This window comes from Mus pahari, chromosome 1 (assembly GCF_900095145.1).
Source record: "Mus pahari chromosome 1, PAHARI_EIJ_v1.1, whole genome shotgun sequence".
NCBI lineage: Eukaryota > Metazoa > Chordata > Mammalia > Rodentia > Muridae > Mus > Mus pahari.
The window spans coordinates 136,580,418-136,598,005 of record NC_034590.1 but is presented as its reverse complement, the minus strand read 5'-3'; the positions used below and the strand labels follow the sequence as shown (position 1 = coordinate 136,598,005).

The 17,588-nt window shown below is 46.7% G+C and overlaps 1 protein-coding gene across 1 annotated transcript; it reads left to right on the top strand.

Annotated features, from left to right (window-relative positions):
• The first annotated feature begins 3,716 nt into the window (after positions 1–3,716).
• LOC110336374 (forkhead box protein D4) lies at positions 3,717–6,081 on the top strand. Its single transcript, XM_021218886.1, has one exon. The coding sequence runs from the start codon at positions 4,220–4,222 to the stop codon at positions 5,546–5,548; it is 1,329 nt and encodes a 442-aa protein (XP_021074545.1). The 5' UTR covers positions 3,717–4,219; the 3' UTR covers positions 5,549–6,081.
• Positions 6,082–17,588: the final 11,507 nt, after the last annotated feature.

Genomic DNA, 17,588 nt, shown 5'->3' with positions numbered 1-17,588 from the left:
TAAGAGTCCCTTCTCTTGTTCTTTAGAATGAGGAACCACAGTGGACCTTCCCCAGAGCATACAACTTAGTTCTCATTGCTATTGCTCTTTTGTTTTATTCAATTCATAGTCCCATTATTAAAGTATACAGTTCACATACTAAGCCCACAGTTAGGTATCTAACTGTAGAACATTATACTTAACTTCCAAAGAAGCTCTATGCCCCTTAATGAGTGCTTCTATGTTTCTTACACTAATCTCTGAAGAGTGATGTATTCAAACTCCTTTAAGTTTTTTCTTCAAGTTCCATTTGAAGCAACATGTATCTGTACTTTATTCTGTATTGCTGAGTAATATTCCACGGTATAATGTCTTAGGGTTTCCATTATTGTGAAGAGACACAAGGCAAGTCTTATAAGGGGAAACGTTTAATTGGGGCCGGCTTACAATTTCAGAGGTTCAGTTCATTATCATCATGGCGGGAAGCAGACAGCGTGCAGGCAGACACGGTGCTGGAGGAGCTGAGAGTTGTACATCTTGATCCAAAGGCAGCAGTAGGAGACTCTTCCACAGGCAGCCAGGAGGAGGGTCTCTTCCCCACTGGGCGGAGCTTGAGCATAGGACCTCAGAGCCTACCTGCACAATGGCACATGTCCTCTAACAAGGCCACACCTATTCTAACAAGGATACACTTCCTAATAGTGCCATTCCTTGTGAGCCAAGCTTTCAAACCTATTCAAACCACTGCATGCAACCGTGCAGTGCATGCAACCGTGCAGTGCAGTGTACCTACTTCGTGTATCTACTGATCAGCTGACAGGTACTTGAATTCTTACTTATGGCCTTTAGGTCTTTCTGTTGAATCATCGTAGGGAACTAAATGTAGGACTTCACACACTCTCAGTATGCTTTCTGCCTCTGAGCTGTACCCTAGCTGTTCTAGTCTGCCGTGTCAAACCATTGACCCAAAGTGACACAAGAAGGGAAGGGCTTTATTTCAACTTACCTTTCAGGGGATAGTCCTGAGTGAAGCCAGAACAGGAACTCAAGGCAGGAACTTGGAGTAGGGACCATGGAAGAATGATGCTTGCTAACTTAGGCTTAGCTTCCTTCCTTGCACAGTCCAGGCTTACCTGGCCCACAGTCAGTGTGGCAGGGACACATCAGTCACCGATCAAGACAATGTCACAGATGTGACCACAGGCCAATCTGGCCAAAGCAATTCTTCAATTAACAGTCCCTCTTCTCAGGGGTCTTTAGGTTATATCACATAGACAACAAAGACCAGCCAACCAACCAACCAACCAAACAAGCAACCAAACCTAACTAGTATACCAGTCTCCTTTTTACTTTGAGATAAGAGCTCACTAAAATTCTCAGGCTGGTCTTAAACTTATTCTTAATAGCCCACGTAGGTCTCTAACTTGGAATCCTCCTGGCCTAGCACTCTAGAGTAGCTGAGGTTATAGGCTTAATTCATGAGAACTGGGTCAATTTTAAGAATTGTGTATGTGTGTGCACATGTGGAGGCCAGAGGCCAGCCTATTGTTCTTCAGGTGCCATCCCCCACCCACCCTCCACCCACAACCGGGCCTCTCCCACTCAGGGAGGGATCCTTCCTGTCTCTACCTTCCTAGCCCTGGGATTACAAGTGTGCCACTATGCCACTTTTTTTGTGGGTTCTGGGGACCCAACTTGAGCTTGAACATGCAAAGCAAAGCAATTTACCAAGTGAGCTATTCAACACCCTGCCCTGCCCTTATTAAAGGTTTAGATTGATAGACACACCAACATCCCAACATGCTATGTGACATTTATTACTGTTAGTGAGCCAACCTTGCCACAGGCTCAGATTATTTGGAATCCAGATATTCTTTTTCTGTTGAAGAATCATATCCAGGATAGACCATGGCACTCAATAGTCCCCTTAGGTTGCTGTAGACTATGACAGTGCCTTAGCTGTCCTATGTTTTGTGCCTTTGGCAGGCACAAAGATGCTCTTCATTTAGGCTTTGGATTGCCATTGTCATCACATCAAGCAACTACACATCATTGTGCTGCAGGGTAGTTGAGGTTGGCCTTCATCTCCTGGATGAGGTTTGATCGGATTTCTCTGCAGGAAAGGCTGCCCTATCCTTTTTCTATTGTACTTTTTGGGAGAAACTACGTGAGTTATTTGAAATTCTACAAGAGATTTCCTTTATTGATTTAATCAGTTATTCTTAGCAACGTGAACAAACAAATATATTTTAGACATTGAGTTATAACCAGCTACATTGATTGATTGGTGTGCCCCAGAGTTGGCCACAGGGAGATCTTTAGTTGGCTCCTGAGTCAACCTTTGAGATTAGACCCCAGAATGTGGGGGTTCTTTTTTGTTTTTTTGTTTTTTGAGCACATTTTTACACCCTTTCATTTGTAAATAACCTAAATCCCCATAGCAGTTGACTTTAGGAAAACCAACAATACTCTCTCACACACAGATAATCAGAGGAGAACCGCGTCTCTCCAGCAGGGGGTGGGGACAGCATCTGGGGCCCCCCTGCAGATTGAATGAGACACCTGCCGGCCCTCCTGCAGTTTAAAATCACACAAATAGTCATTGGTCAATTTTGGATTTAAACACAAATCTGTCAGGCTCAGACCTGTTGTTTGTCCTATCTCAAGCTGCACACAATAGAGAGCTTTGGAGGGTAAAAGCCTCCACAGAGCATACAGCTTAACTCAAAGGCTTGCAAGGGAGCTGCTCTCTCTCCAGAAGGTGCTAACTTCTTTAAACTGCTTTAATCCCAAAGGTGCGGAGCTATTTTTGGTAGTCAGTTTCTGATTTCTCAATAAAGGTCACAATTACAAACATAAATGTTGAAGGTGGCATAACTTTCATCCTTTCTTATTGTATCTTTTTAGATTCCACCTTCTGAATTCCCCCAATATGTACCATGGCTTTGTATTTTCCCATGCAACCCTATTTATGTAACAAGCATACTCTACCATATTGTTACTTTAGCTGCTGGGCTAACTCACATGAAGCCAATCTAAAAGCTTAGGTACTCCAAAACCTTCAAGCAGGTCCTGGGATCACTGTCTTGCTCTGTAGTGTGGATGAGTTACTATGGAGTTACTATGGTGTGTCTAGTGTCAGGGACACTGCAGTCCCAGGGACACTGCAGTCTGACCCTTCCTTGCTTTAGTTTCACGCTTTATTATTATTATTATTATTACTACTACTACAGTAAAGCACTTGTGTTTCTGGATGGATGTTCGGGTTGGGGGTAGGGGACAGGCCAAGCAGGTAGGTGCACTCATATAGTGAGGGCATTCCATTCTTTATAAAATTACTTGGGGGAAACAGTTTTTGTGTAGTGAAATCAATGTAGTTGGTAAAGACAACGAAGGAAAAGAAAATAGCGGTTGCCTCTGTGGTGCAAGCGTGTTGCTTTCTGAAGCCTCTTCTAGGCATCCCTGTCCGAATGTGAAAAATAATATGCACCTTTGTTCCTCTGGCTAACTAGTAAAAGAAGCTGGAGAAAAAGAGACTAAGATAATACTCTTTTTTTTTTCCCCCCTTTTAAAATCCACACTGAACTTCCACAGTTTATGCTATAGGATGCTTTAGTTTTTAGGAAAATCGTCACGGGATTATTTGGTCAAGTTTACAAGAGAAGGAAAGGAGCCTTTTCTCTTGAATGGGGGCATATAGCTTTAAGTCAGTGTGTCACTGTTTGAGATACATCTCATTACTCTTTTCCTGTGCTAAAGTCAGTACTGGGAAGGTCTAAATGTCGATGTGGTCACACGTCGTCGTCCTTGGGTATCATGTTTTCCCTCTTGATTTTTATTTGTGCAGCTTTAGAGCAACATTAACAGAGCCCACACAACGTCAGAGCACTTTGGCTGATTAAACCATCCTCAGTAGTGGATGGGTGTGAAGAGGAGGGACCAAGGACCCCCCATCATTGGACCCCCCCCCCCATCATTGGACTGCGTCAGGAGGACGTGGCTCCACTTCAGGAGGACGTGGCAAAGAAGGATATATAGCTGCGCGCTTCTCAGAGAAACTTAAAACTCCAAGTGCACCTTGCCACAGGGCGTTAGAAGAAAAAGCAGAAAAGAACAAGGAAGCCTAACCTAGGAGCGCTCCAGTTTCCCAGCAGACTCATCCTTGCTAACCCACCCATCCCAAACCAGGTGAGCTGCTCCCACGTTCGTTCCCTCCTCTCCCTCTTTCCTCCTATCCCCCATGAACTCAGCAAGAGCTGGACACCTTCTCTCCACTCCGCCGCCCAGTCCTCTAAGTTCTGACCAGGATGAGGTGGAGATCGACGTGCTGGCAGAGGAGGAAGATGGAGATCAGACAGAAGATGAGGACGAGGACGAGGAGAGCCGTAAGTGCCTGGAGCGATCGCTGCAGAGGCCCGGAGCCCGCACTCTTCCAGGGAGGAGCGCGGGGGACTGCGGCGATCTAAGCAACTCCTCCAGTTTCCTTCGCAAGTTCCGAGCGCCGCGGACCCCGGCGACCACCACAGCCGACGGCCCGCAGCCCGCCAAGCCCCCGTACTCCTACATTGCGCTCATCACCATGGCCATCCTGCAGAGCCCGCACAAGCGCCTGACGCTCAGCGGCATCTGCGCCTTCATCAGCGGCCGCTTCCCCTATTACCGCCGTAAGTTCCCCGCGTGGCAGAACAGCATCCGCCACAACCTGTCGCTCAACGACTGCTTCGTCAAGATCCCTCGCGAGCCGGGCCACCCGGGCAAGGGCAACTACTGGAGCCTGGACCCCGCCTCCCAGGACATGTTCGACAACGGCAGCTTCCTCCGGCGCAGGAAGCGCTTCAAGCGCCACCACCCGCCCTCGGGAGGCCACCCGCCCTGCCCTTTCCCTCCACCCGCTGTGCCCGCTACTCTGCACGTCTCCCAGCCCAGCCTCCTGCTCCGCTACTCTGCCCCGCCGCAGCCTAACCTTGCAGCTCATCCCGCTGCCCCGCCTCGGAGCCACCCGTGCGCGTCGCTGCATCCGCATCCCATGCGCTACCTGCTGCTCGCGGCCCCCGCCTATGGCGACACTCCTAGACAAACCGAAGGCGCGGACCCCGCCACCCACCTAGCCATCCCCGCGCTGCAGCCGCTACTGGGTTCCCAGCCTTGGGAGAGAGACCAGAGCTCTGGATCTCGGTCCGGACGCGGGTACGCCTCGTTCACCATCGAGAGCATCATGCAGGGGGTTACAGGAGGAGGAACTGGTTCTGCGCAGAGTCCGTCCTTCGCTCCGTGGAGCTACTGCCATCTGCTGCAGCACCCACCGTGCCTGCTGCACCCCCAGGCCGCTTCCCCTTTATTTCACGTGTCCGCAGGTCCCCGGACGATATTGCCTCAGCCGCCGCAGCCACCGCTGCAGCAGGAACAGCATTACTGTGCCATTAGCTGCGCTCCCGATAAAGGCGTGCGACTAGGCCGGCACCTGTCCGCCGTTGCGGCGCTGCTGAGGCAACAGCCTGCAGCTGACGACGGTAGGCTGACAACCCTGGCGACTCTTTCGGGCCGAGAGGGGTCCTTGCCCGCATTTTAAGCAGCACCCAAGCCCTGCCTCCAGGCTGAGTCGCCTTGGCACACCTGAAGTCAAGTAGCAAAATGGAACCACTCGCTTTCTAGGTTTGCACCACCCGCCTGCTAGGCTTGTGCGTAGAAAACCAGAAGTTAGTGGAGTGCGCACTAAGTCCTTCCAAATTGTTACAACTGTGTTCTGCTCACTTGACAACACAAAAGTGGGAAAATCCTGGGACTACAAGTCTTGCCTGGTCTTGTCCACTTCGGTTGTGGCTTCCACGGTTTTCCGATTTACATACTTCTCAAGAACCTATGACTATGAAAGTGAGTGAGGTGTTTTGCTGTTAATAAAAACAAAACAGTCTGCAACACAAAACACCCTCATCCTCATTGCCCAGGAACTGCGAATGTTCCCAGTGGCGAATGCGAACATGCTCCGACTTCCCGAAACCCGTATGTAATACAAATAGAGTAATTTCATAACATTTATTTCTTGTATATACGACAAGCCCTACTCCAAAGGGGGAGTGTTAAAATTAAGCCTAGTTATAGAGATTGAATAAAATACGAAACTAGGATGCTACATCGCTTGTTTCCTACTATATCTCGTTATTTGCTTTCATAAATGGATTTTTTTTCTTTTTGGTTTTTTTTTCGAGATAGGGTTTCTCTGTATAGCCCTGACTGTCCTGGAACTCACTTTGTAGACCAGGCTGGCCTCGAACTCAGAAATCCACCTGCCTCTGCCTCCCGAGTGCTGGGGTTAAAGGCGTATGCCACCACGCCCGGCTCCATAAATGGAAAATTTTAAAAATATATATATTCTTATCTCGCAATTCGTTTTTATGATTTATATCCATTAGAGATATCGGGGATGACACGTTTTAAATATGGGCTTTAAACATTCCAAATATTTGAGGGCAAAAGTTCATCTTATAAACTAGTTTTAATTCTAACGAATTAAATTTAGGTTTTTGAAAGGGGAGTGTCTCTGTGCAGCTCTTGGTGGCCTGGAACTAGTGATCTTCCTGTTTCAGTCTCCAGAGTAACGCTGAGCTCAAGTTGTTTTTCTGAGGTAAACTGGAGGATGACTGGAGATCGGTTTGAACTAGTGTATCTATTCTTGGAAAATAAACGACTGTTGCGTTTACTAAAAAGTACTAGTATTTTCAAGGCCTTTTCTTTATAAATAATCTCTGAGAGATCCTTGTAACAGTGATACAACTCCAGAATACAAGGAAAACAAGGGAGATGCTGGGTCATTATAATCCGAGGCTTTTGGGAAAGCCGCGCGCTTTCCCAAAAAGTAGAAGAAATCCTCTGTCCTCTCCACCCTTAGCAAAGAAGTCTATATTTCCTTGTTCACACTCCATAGCCCAGAACTCCTACTGCTCGCCTCTCCAGTTACCTCAACCCTTTCCAATCTGAGAGCTTTGGTGGGAACTTCTGGAAAGTTCCTAAACTCAGACATTAGTAGCTTTGAGCATTTGACAGGCAGCTTTCCTCCCTTTGGTCCCTGGACTCTTGGTTCCCAAAGTACCACTCCTCTGGTGGCAAGCAGCAATCTGAGAGTTTAGAGGCAAATCAAAAAGAGACAGAGAGATCCTCTTTCCCGTGTATCCGCGACTCCCCTTTGCGCTTTGTGCAAAGATGTTCCCAGCCTGGCCACCTCCAGGTATTCAGTTAACTTTGCATCCGATCCCCCCCAACATCCTCGCGCGCTGCCTCCCCCCACCCCCAAAGCCGATCCCTGGGCAGGAACGAGGTGGGCTCCAGCGCTTGGAACTCCCTTTCCTCCCACGCCCAAACCTGTCCCTGCAGGAGGATGACCCCGCCAGAGCCTGGCCAAGGTCCGTTCCTAAGTTGAAACGCTTTATTATCAAAACCATAGCAAGACCAGACTTTCCAAGATCTTATGGCGAGGTGAGATGAAGGTCGTCCCAGGTGTCCATTAGGCCAGGGAACCCCGAAGATTAGGACAGCTTGGACCCCCTCTCGGTGTGACCTGCACCAAGCCCGGGGACCGTGCTGTGGTCGCGGCTCCTGAGAACCCGAAGGAACTCGCGTACCTGCAACCGCAGCGGCCGGGCGTCGCCCCCCTCCGGCGCCCCCCCCCTCCCGTGCCACATCCCAGGAGCACTCGAGGACGCCGCGTGCACAGCCTGGCTATCCTCACCGCCTCCTCCAGGCCCACGCGGAGGCCCAGCCGGCGGTTCTGGATTCCACGTCGCGCGGGTATCTTGGGCTGGGCTTTAAAAAAAAAGTGTGGCTTCTGAGATCCCGAAAGCTGGAAGGTCTCATGGCTACAGACTGACTGGATGGACGGATCCTGAACGGAATGTGCGGGCCATCCCCACAGTCACAGCCGGTGGGACTGCCTTGGTCTCTGCCCTCTAGGAAAGGATGGCGCATACCGTCAGCTGCTCTCCGCCCTCTGCTCCTGGAGCGCTAGGCACTGACTCATTGAACATTCCCTGGGAAAAAAAAAAAAGACTGCAGAACCCCACGGTTCACAGAGGAAAACTGTTCACCTAGGAGAAATTGTTTCCTAAGGACCCTGGGGAGGCAGCTTCCCGGCACACGTATTTTCAAAACCAAGCTTTTAGCACCTGTGGTCTCCCGCAAGGGGGTCAAGCCCAGGTCACTAGAACCGAAGTAGCTACGGTGGAATCAGTAAAGAATTCAGGAAACTCCTCCCTCCCCAGTGATTTTGTTCTGGCTCTCCCTGATGGTCCCTGAGAACTGCCACCCTGAAGTCGGAGAGATTTCCCCAACACAACAGAGCCACCTCCTCCCGGTGGTCTTTGGGCCTGGGGGGGGGGGCAGTGCCCTCAGCCACTTGCTTTCCCACCCCCACCCTCCGCTTCCTGCTTGCTGCTGCAGACCAGGGAATTCTGGTGCCCTTTAAAGTGCTGGGAAGGAACATTTGAAACTGGGGATCAGCGGGCCAGTTGGTGCCCTGGTCTTTACTGAGGTATCCCAAATGAACTACCTGTTGACATACCGGGGCGAGTGCTTAGGATCCAAAACTGCTTTCATCTTTAGACTGCAGAAGTCATTCCCTCCTACTCCTTTAGTTTAGATTCTAAGACAGATGATAGACAGCCTAGATAGAGCCCCCTCCAGAAGACACTGGACTCTTCCATTAAGGCAGCAAGAGGAAACTAATGGTCTCTCCTCCTCCTCCTCCCCCCTCCCCCTCCCCCTCCTCCTCCTCTTTCTTTTTAGATGAAAATAATTTTTAAGTTTTATTTATTATTTATAAGTGCACTGTTGCTGTCTTCAGACACACCAGAAGAGGGCATCGGATCTCATTACAGATGGTTGTGAGCCACCATGTGGTTCCTGGGAATTGATCTCAGGACCTCTGGAAGAACAGTCAGTGCTCTTAGCCTCTGAGCCATCTCTCCAGCCCCTGAAAATAATTTTTTTAATTTACTTTTTTTAATTAAATATTTTCTTTATTTATATTTCAGATGTTATCACCTTTCCTAGTTTCTCTTCAAAAACCCCCTATCTCTTACCCCCTCCTCCTGCTTCCCAACCCACCTACTCCTGCTTCCTGGCCCTGGCATTCCCCTGTGAAGGGCATAGAATCTTCAGGACCAAGGGTAATGGCCTCTTCTAAGATGGAGCCTGGGGAGACTGTTTTCCTATCAGCATTTACAGAGAATGTTCAGGAAAAATTTCCCACGTTCACATATAATTACAATCTGTACGGAATATTGCTTGAATTGCTAATGTCACCTTGTAATTTTTACAAAATAGTCTTAATAGCTGCCCCACCCCCACCCCGCATCGGCCCTGAGATGATTTCTATGGTTTTTAAGTGTTTGTTGACTTTGTGCCTACAAGCACTAGCGGAAAAGAATTCATAGAGATGACAGATAACAGTGCCCAAACTGACTTCAGGCAAAAGAAAACTTACAGGGAGGAAAAGAGCAAGCGTTTGAAACCAGGACCTCTACCTTTGTTCTCTGCTGCTCAGACTCCCTTAACAAGGTGGAGGGTTCCCTGGATGCAAACCCTGGCCTCCTGTTTCCTTAGGGTGCAGGGATGTGTTTACTGCAATCAGTAACTAAGAACACTTTAGGACAATATGGGACCCGTACAGTGAAGCAGTTTTAATTCCCAAAGCCAGGCAAAGAAAACAACGAGGTTATGTGAAGCCTGAGAGGTACGCATTTTTCAATGCATAGCTGTGAGTCTAAGGCACTAACTTTTCTGCTCAAAGGTGATATTCTCATAGCAAAATATACCTAGTGATAATGCTGTTTCTATAGACTTTAAAAACAAACAAACCCAAAACCAAAACCAGAGTCTCACTATATACCCCTAACTAACCTGGAACTCTGTGTAGACCAGGCTGGTCTCGAACTCACAGAGATCTGCCTATGTCTGCCTCCTCAGAGCTGGGAGGAAAAGTGCTCAACATTCCCTGGACCTTTCTGCAGACTTTTGGATATTCCCAAGCTTATATTTTTAAAACTTGATTGTTACTTCGGGTGCACTGAAAGACACAGTAAATTTGCTAACCAAATGCTTCATTTTCAATTTAAATCTAGTTTTGTGATAATAAAGACCTTTATACCTTTAGATCTTTATGTTTTAACATTTTGTGTTTTATATCATGTTATGTTTTCACATGTAAATATTAAAATATTCTCAGTGAGCATCATGATAAGGTAAGAACATGAATTCTGTGCTTGTAGAAAGAAGATTCACTTTCAGGTAACCCCAAATGTATGAGGATCAGGATATGGAATTAGATTGGACAGAAATCACTTGCGTGTAAGAAGCAAGTTTATAAAATCCGAAGGTAGTTAGCTAATTCTGCTTCTTATGAATGAATTTGCAAACTAAATCAAACTTCTGTTTGTACTCTTTATTATACACCGCCTTCTGTGATTTCAATTACCTACATTTTGTAGTTATTTGCCCAGGTTTCTGTGTTTACAGAATCTCTGGGAAGGAATAAATCAAATTATGTTCATGTTTTACTTATTTCAAAAGAATTCTGGTACACTGTTGAAACCGCATATGCTGACTAATTGAGATCTATTGTTTTTATAACACTGGCAAGTGTGTAAATGAATGGTATAAAACTTAAATTTAAATTTAGTTGGATGTAAGTATTGTTCAAGTGACCAATATTTTTGTTTAAAAGGTATTATTCATCTAAAACAGTAGGAAAGCTAGCTTGGTATATCAAAAATTCACTATATTTATTAATAGTTCTTGTTTCCTAATCATTTTGTATCTATTTGGCAAGCAGTTGGTATTCTATATAATACTAAGTGTTTAATTTTCTTATACTTTTTGGTTTATTACATTTGACACTTAATGACATCATATATCACGTAATATGTGCAAATAAATTTTAATACGTGTAGCATATTTGTCATTCAATAGTTTTAAAGCTTTAATCCTGGATAGATTATAGATTTAAATTATTTAGATGATTACTGTAAGAATATATCATTTGTTGGTTGAAATCAAGCACAGACTCTCAAGAACTAATCTGGTTTCCAAGGCTAGACCCTGGGGAGGAGCTGGATCATTATGGGAAATCTGAACGGTTTTTCCTTCTCTCCTGTTCTTATCTTTCTGTAACTGGAGACAAGCAACTCAACCTCTCTGAGCCTCAGTTTCTCCAGCTATATAATGATGACAGTCACTGTAGATTCATTCATCTTAGGGAGTCACTGTGGGACTCACCTTAGGCGATCTCCTGCAATAACTCAGGGCGTGCTCACGGAGATCCCCTGCACACGTGCTCTACAACTGAAAGTTATGAATTCATAGTTATAAACATGGTGTGGGGCTCACTGTTGGGGGAGTCTTGCCTGATATCCTTCCCATCAGTCTTCACATGGTGGCTTCCCTCACTTACTGCCACACAGGGCTGGAGGACAGGGTCCCTGTCAAGAGATTCCACTGATATAACAGATAAACCGTGCATGCCACCCATTTCCAGGACCAACAGGACCCATCAGAGACCTCTCTCCAGTCACATAGACCCCTGGCTTCGTCTTGCTCCAGAGCCCCACAGAACAATAAACAACTACAATATCTTCAAATTCTAAATTAGCACACATGGGACAACAGGGACAACCTTCTCCCCTGTGAATCACTGGCTTCCTTTCTGTCTAACTTAACTTTCACTGGTGAAATATTTTTCAATTCGTTTTTCCCAGAAGCTATTGACTAAGCAACTACTCGGTGCTAGGCACTGTGTCAGGAGCTAGGGACACAGTGATAAACAAGACAAATAAAGCCCTTACCTCTGGAGCTCCAGGCACGATGTCAGAAGTGGACAACTATAAAGTCAACTGATACATGGCCTGCTGGGCAAACCCACACTAGTGTCTTATTTGTTTGGACTTTCTATTATTATTATTTCTATTATTATTAGGTGTATGCATTTACATCTGTAGATGGATATGCTCAGGGAAAAGGGAGGCTCTGTGGGCAGATATGTAACTAGCTAGCATCACTGTTGTGACACTAATTTTTTTTCAAGGATAGGTGACTATTTCTCGTAGACTCCAAGTAAGTTTCAGTAAGCTAGTAAGACATGTGATTGCACCTAAGCCATGACCAAGAAAGTCACCTGGAAGTGCAAGGGGAACTCAGTAGAAGGGAACTAAGGTGGCCCACAGAGATTTTAGGGTGGCGGGTGGAGTGCTGAAAGGTTGATTAGAGTGAAAGGTCACCCGTCTACTGTAAAAGTATCTCTTATTCATTCAATGTATTTGCCTCTGAGGCTTCCCGCCTTCGCTTACTAACCTAGGCCTAGTTCTGGAAGCTGCTAGATTCCATACGGTCTTATGTAGGCCAAGGATGGTTTCATTCTCGGAGACTTACTGCAGAATAAGCTCGCCCTTTCTAGTTCTTCCTGAGCTCATGCTGGCCAATTCAGATGTTCTGACTCAACCCTGTCTCCCCGCTGATTCAATCTAGCTTTTCTTAGTTTCTTACTGAATGGCTCTGCTTGACCTCAAGCTAACTCTAGCAATCTCTTCTAATCTTCTGGCTCCTCACTCTCAGGCTCCTTTTGTCCTTACCTGTATCTAGCTTGTCCTCTTTGCAGCCGGTCCCTGTAAAACTCTCCTGGTAAAACTGCCCACTTCCCCTCTGCACATCCCCTTTCCTCTCTCTTCTCCTGGGAGTTGGATTCTGTCAAATCTATTCTGTCAAATCTCTCTCTGATTCGTCACTTGGCCTGCCACTCAATTAGACATCACTTTCAAACTCCGTGTTTCTGTCTACAAATTAACATTCCCCCTATTGTTTGGGGTTAAAGCTGTGTACTAAGGGGGGGGGGTTGTCTGTATTCCAGCCAGAGGGATTAAAGGTGTGTACTAAGGGCTGAACCACACCACAACTAGAAAAAATTTTTCTCTTCAGTAAATAACACAATCTCGGGGTTCACAGTGTGATCAAATATCCCGCAATCCCACTCTTGTGAGACCTGTAGGTGAGACTTTCCTGGCTACAGAAGAGGTATTTATAAAGAACTCATAGACACATCTAAAGGGTTGGAGTGCAGGGGAGAGGGGAGGGGAAGGGAAGTGAGGAGAGGGGGGATAGGAGAGAGGGAGAGAGAGAGAGAGAGAGAGAGAGAGAGAGAGAGAGAGAGAGAGAGAGAGACTCAGCTTTATTATGTGCCAGACATAGGAGCACAGGGGCCAGAGCCACAGTAGGTAAGGTCAGGGTGTCATTCACTGTCCAGGGCTTGTCTAGCGTGCATGAGTCTTTAAGTTAAATCTCCAGCATTGGAGAGATCAGTAAAAGACTCTGTCCCCCTGGAACTGAGAGCTGTCAACCCAGGATATGGATTTTTGTGCTTAAAACTCATCCTGAGAAAGGCTTGGTACTATACTGGCATCCCGAACACCCAGTGTAGGTGCCGGCCAGCAAGCCGAAAGCTGAGACCTAATGCTGTGGGGTAACCACAAGAAAAAGCAGCTCAGACATGACTTTACAGCAATAGACAGTGTTAATTTGCTGGCCGGCACCTACACCGGGTGTTCCTCTGGGTGGTGGACCTCCGCCATACCAGTTGGTGGCACTAGTATATATAGCCTTCTCAGCTGCTTGTTGCTTTCCATTGCTCTGCCCAAGGGAGACTCCCTCAGTTCGTCATCTGTCCTGTAGTTCTCTGAGCTTGCTGGGGTCTAATAGCAAAGATCAGACATTTTTCAGGAGGCTTCAGAACCAAAATCCAAACCAAAATACCCGCCCTCCCTGCATCCCATTGGATTTACCATGAACCATAAACATAAGCAAACGCAGGCACGCACGCGCGCGCGCGCGCGCGCGCGCACACACACACACACACACACACACACACACACACACGCACACACGAACGCCCGCGCCTATGAAGCTTAGCTCTAGGGTCTCAGTAGTTACTCAAATCTGCGCATGCCCAATACCTTCCTATGAAAAGGTGTGGTATAACATAAACTATGTTAAATGTTTAAATGATTACCTGTCATACTGCATGTAGTATGGTGCTCTGTAAATGTGTGCTGTATTGTTTTGTTTATTATAGTGCACTCCCTCCCCCAGAATAACTTCTGTCTACCCTGGGCCAAATCCACAGATTTGGAACCCCAAGGTATGAAGAGCCAGCGGGGTTCATTGTTATCTTCTCCCCGTCAGGAAAGCTCGCCCATGCTTTCCTTCAAGCAGTGGGGCGCACTGTGTTCACCAGCTCCTGCAGTTGTGTTTTGGGGCTAGCCAGTCTTCTTCTGGTCCCAGGACTGCCATGCTGAACCCACTCCTCCAGGACTCCTCCACTCTTCCATCCCTGTCAAGCCCTCCACACCTTTTACCAGCCTTGCTCATTTTTCATGAGCCCCAAGATAGCTTCCTTGGCCCCTCCAGTCTTACTTTCCAGAAGTGGAAACTTAAAGGTTCTTTGGAAAGTTGTTTGGATGATGTTTTGCTGGGGCAAACCCGTGAAGGAACGTTTCATTAAAGTGGTCACAGGTGTGAAAGACTAAGGCGGACTGGTGAAGGAAGGTTTCTATGAAGCAGACACAGGAGAGATGTTCTGCTAAAACAAGCACGTGAAAGGACACGTGGTGAAAATTTCTTTGCTAATGACACCCATGCATTGGTCTGCCTTGCACTGTGTAGTTGAGCTGCATCTGTCGGGATTCCATAGAGAGAAATGGACCAAAAACTTCTAGTGGTGTATTGCACAGTTTGTTGCTGCTTCCAAGGACTCAGGCGGACTGGATGCACGTGCGGAGGCAAGACCGGTGCTGAGGCAGGAGCCAGACTGAGGCAAGGCATGTGGAGGATATGTGATGTTTGGAGGGTATAAGTAGGGACTTCACAGAATGACAAGGACAGAGCTTGGCTTGCTGGTACAGCTAGCTGTGCAGCGCTTGTGCGTCTTGCACCTTCGCTGATCTTCACTTTTCTGAGAGAGGCACAGCTGAGAACTTCTGGTGTTCCTATTGGTCCCTCCTGCTGACTCGAGCCAAGGCTGAGGTCTGGATGTCTCTGCTAGGTCTGTCACCACTGTTGCTAACCCGACTCTACTGAACTGGACGGCTGGTGTATGTGAAGTGTTGGCAAGTGGATCGAGCTGCCGCTGCCTGCTAATCTGTGAAATGAATTGCTGATTTCCAGACAACACAGAGGAGAGTTACTCCAAAGAACCTTTCTAAACAGGTCCACTTCCTCCATATCCTTTCTTTTCAACTACCTCTCGTGGGTGGTGGGTTGCAAGGAAGGTTAAAGCATTTAAAAATCATCACTAAATATAGAATTTGAAAAAAAATCAATGTTGCACTTTCTTCCAGAGTACTATATAGCATTCAGGTGAGAACTCTCCAGTATGATACGTGTGTGTATTATTTGTATTATTTTATTCTCTAGAATGTTACATTTGCCAACCCTTTCTCTCTCTCTGGTGACTTAGTATTATCTTAATACAGCTAAGAACCAGGTTCCCCAGAATCTCTCCCCAGTGTGACTCCAGGTTAAGCTTGGCCACAAAAGACATTTGTGCAAGGAGTTGTCACAGGACATTATGGGCACTGGGGACAGGTTGCTGTGGATGTTGCCTTACAGATATGCATTCATGGCCTAGCCCATTGCTCCATCTGATGCCACTCTTTTCTATGAAGTCCCCGCCGGGCATGCATGTGTGCAACGCTGTGGCTAGGGTGTCGCTTTTCTGGTGGCTTTTATTGTCTATGCAGCATGGTAATATTTATGGTCAGTGGGGCTCTAGACCATTCCTTCCATTCATCTATGCAGTATTTGAGATGCGCACAAAGTTTAGGTGTATATGCCAGAAGACAATGGGAAATTCAGAACCAGGTTTTGGGAACTTGGCGTGTAGATAGCAGAAGAGCTGATGGCAAGATGAGATCACTGCATAGCATCATAGCCTAGCATGACAGCAGGAGAAAGCAGTAACAGACTGAGAACCACTGTGACTCAGGAGGGAGCTGGGAGCTGGAGATCAGGGAAAAGTGGGGAGGCTGAGAAAGATGCAGAAGAGCATCAATGAGGACTAAGCAAGGACCATCAGTTCTTCCCTCAGCCACTGGACAGCTACCCAGAAAACATTGTTACAATCTGTTAAATGGGGCTGGAGAGAGATGGTTCAGTGGTTAAGAATGTTACTATGTTTGCAAAGAGCCTGAGTTTGGTTCCCAGCATCCTCTGGTCATAGCTCACAACTGTTTGTAACTGTAGCTCCTGGGAATACAGCGCCCTCTTCTGGCCTTGGCAAGACCTGCACTCACATGCACATACCTCTGTCAACCACACACACACACACACACACACACACACACACACACAATGTTTTACAGTTAGTGTTTTGGTAATGTCTTTAAGTCTCTATGGTAAGTACTCCTTCAGATGTTCATTTGCTTGGAAATAAGCAATAAAGGATGAAGAAACTGACTCAATTAGCAGCTGTTGGCTCTCTTACTGTCCTGGCTGTCTTGAGCAAAAGGACTATCAGTCTTACAGCCAGCTGACCTGCCCTTATGCCAGGATCAGCCAGTTGTCTGGAGCACTCGGAAGATGCCTTGAGACAACTATGCCAAGACTTCATGTAGCTGATTGCCCTGGCCCCTGGAGGCATAACACCAGCCAAGGCTGTTTGAAATCAGACCTTTAGCTATCACAGGCCTCAGGAAACCATTTCTGAAGGGACTCTGGCCAGCTTGAGTGTGGCGAGCATGTCTCTGACAGGCCTTGCCCTTCTCCATGATTCTCTCTGCCTTGCTAAGAAACTGTTAGATTACACTCCTAAAGCTGGTCAACCAAGGTCTATCCCCTTGTTTGACCAATTCCTCTTCCTGAGGCTGACCACCAAGGCCCATCTGTCAAAGTACTGAAGTCCAGCAATCAAAAGTCTCCTTTGGGAAATGCAAATCAAAACAACCCTGAGATTTCATCTCACTCCAGTCAGAATGGCTAAGATTAAAAATTAAGGTGACAGCAGATGCTGGCGAGGTTATGGAGAAAGAGGAACACTCCTCCATTGCTGGTGGGATTGCAAGCTTGTATAACCACTCTGGAAATCAGTGTGGCATTTTCTCAAAAAATTGGACATAGTTCTACCGGAGGACCCAACAATACCTCTTCTGGGTATATACCCAGAAGATCTTCCAACTGGTAATAAGGACACATGCTCCACTATGTTCATAGTGGCCTTATTTATAATAGCCAGAAGCTGGAAAGAACCCAGATGTCCCTCAATAGAGGAATGGATACAGAAACTGTGGTACATTTACACAATGGAGTACTACTCAGCTATTAAAAACAATGAATTTATGAAGTTCTTGGGCAAATGGATGTATCTGGAGGATATCATCCTTAGTGAGGTAACCCAATCACAAAAGAAGTCACTAGATATGCACTCACTGATAAGCGGATATTAGCCCAGAAACTTAGAATACCCAAGATACATTATGCAAAACACCTGCTTGTGGACGTTGTACATCGTGGTGCGGAGCCTAGTGCGCACCACGATGTACAACGTCCACAAGCAGAGGACACATGCTCCACTATGTTCA

Coding starts and splice junctions, on each gene's coding strand:
- LOC110336374 (XM_021218886.1), top strand. CDS start 4,220: ATGAACTCAGCAAGAGCTGGACACCTTCTCTCCACTCCGCCGCCCAGT.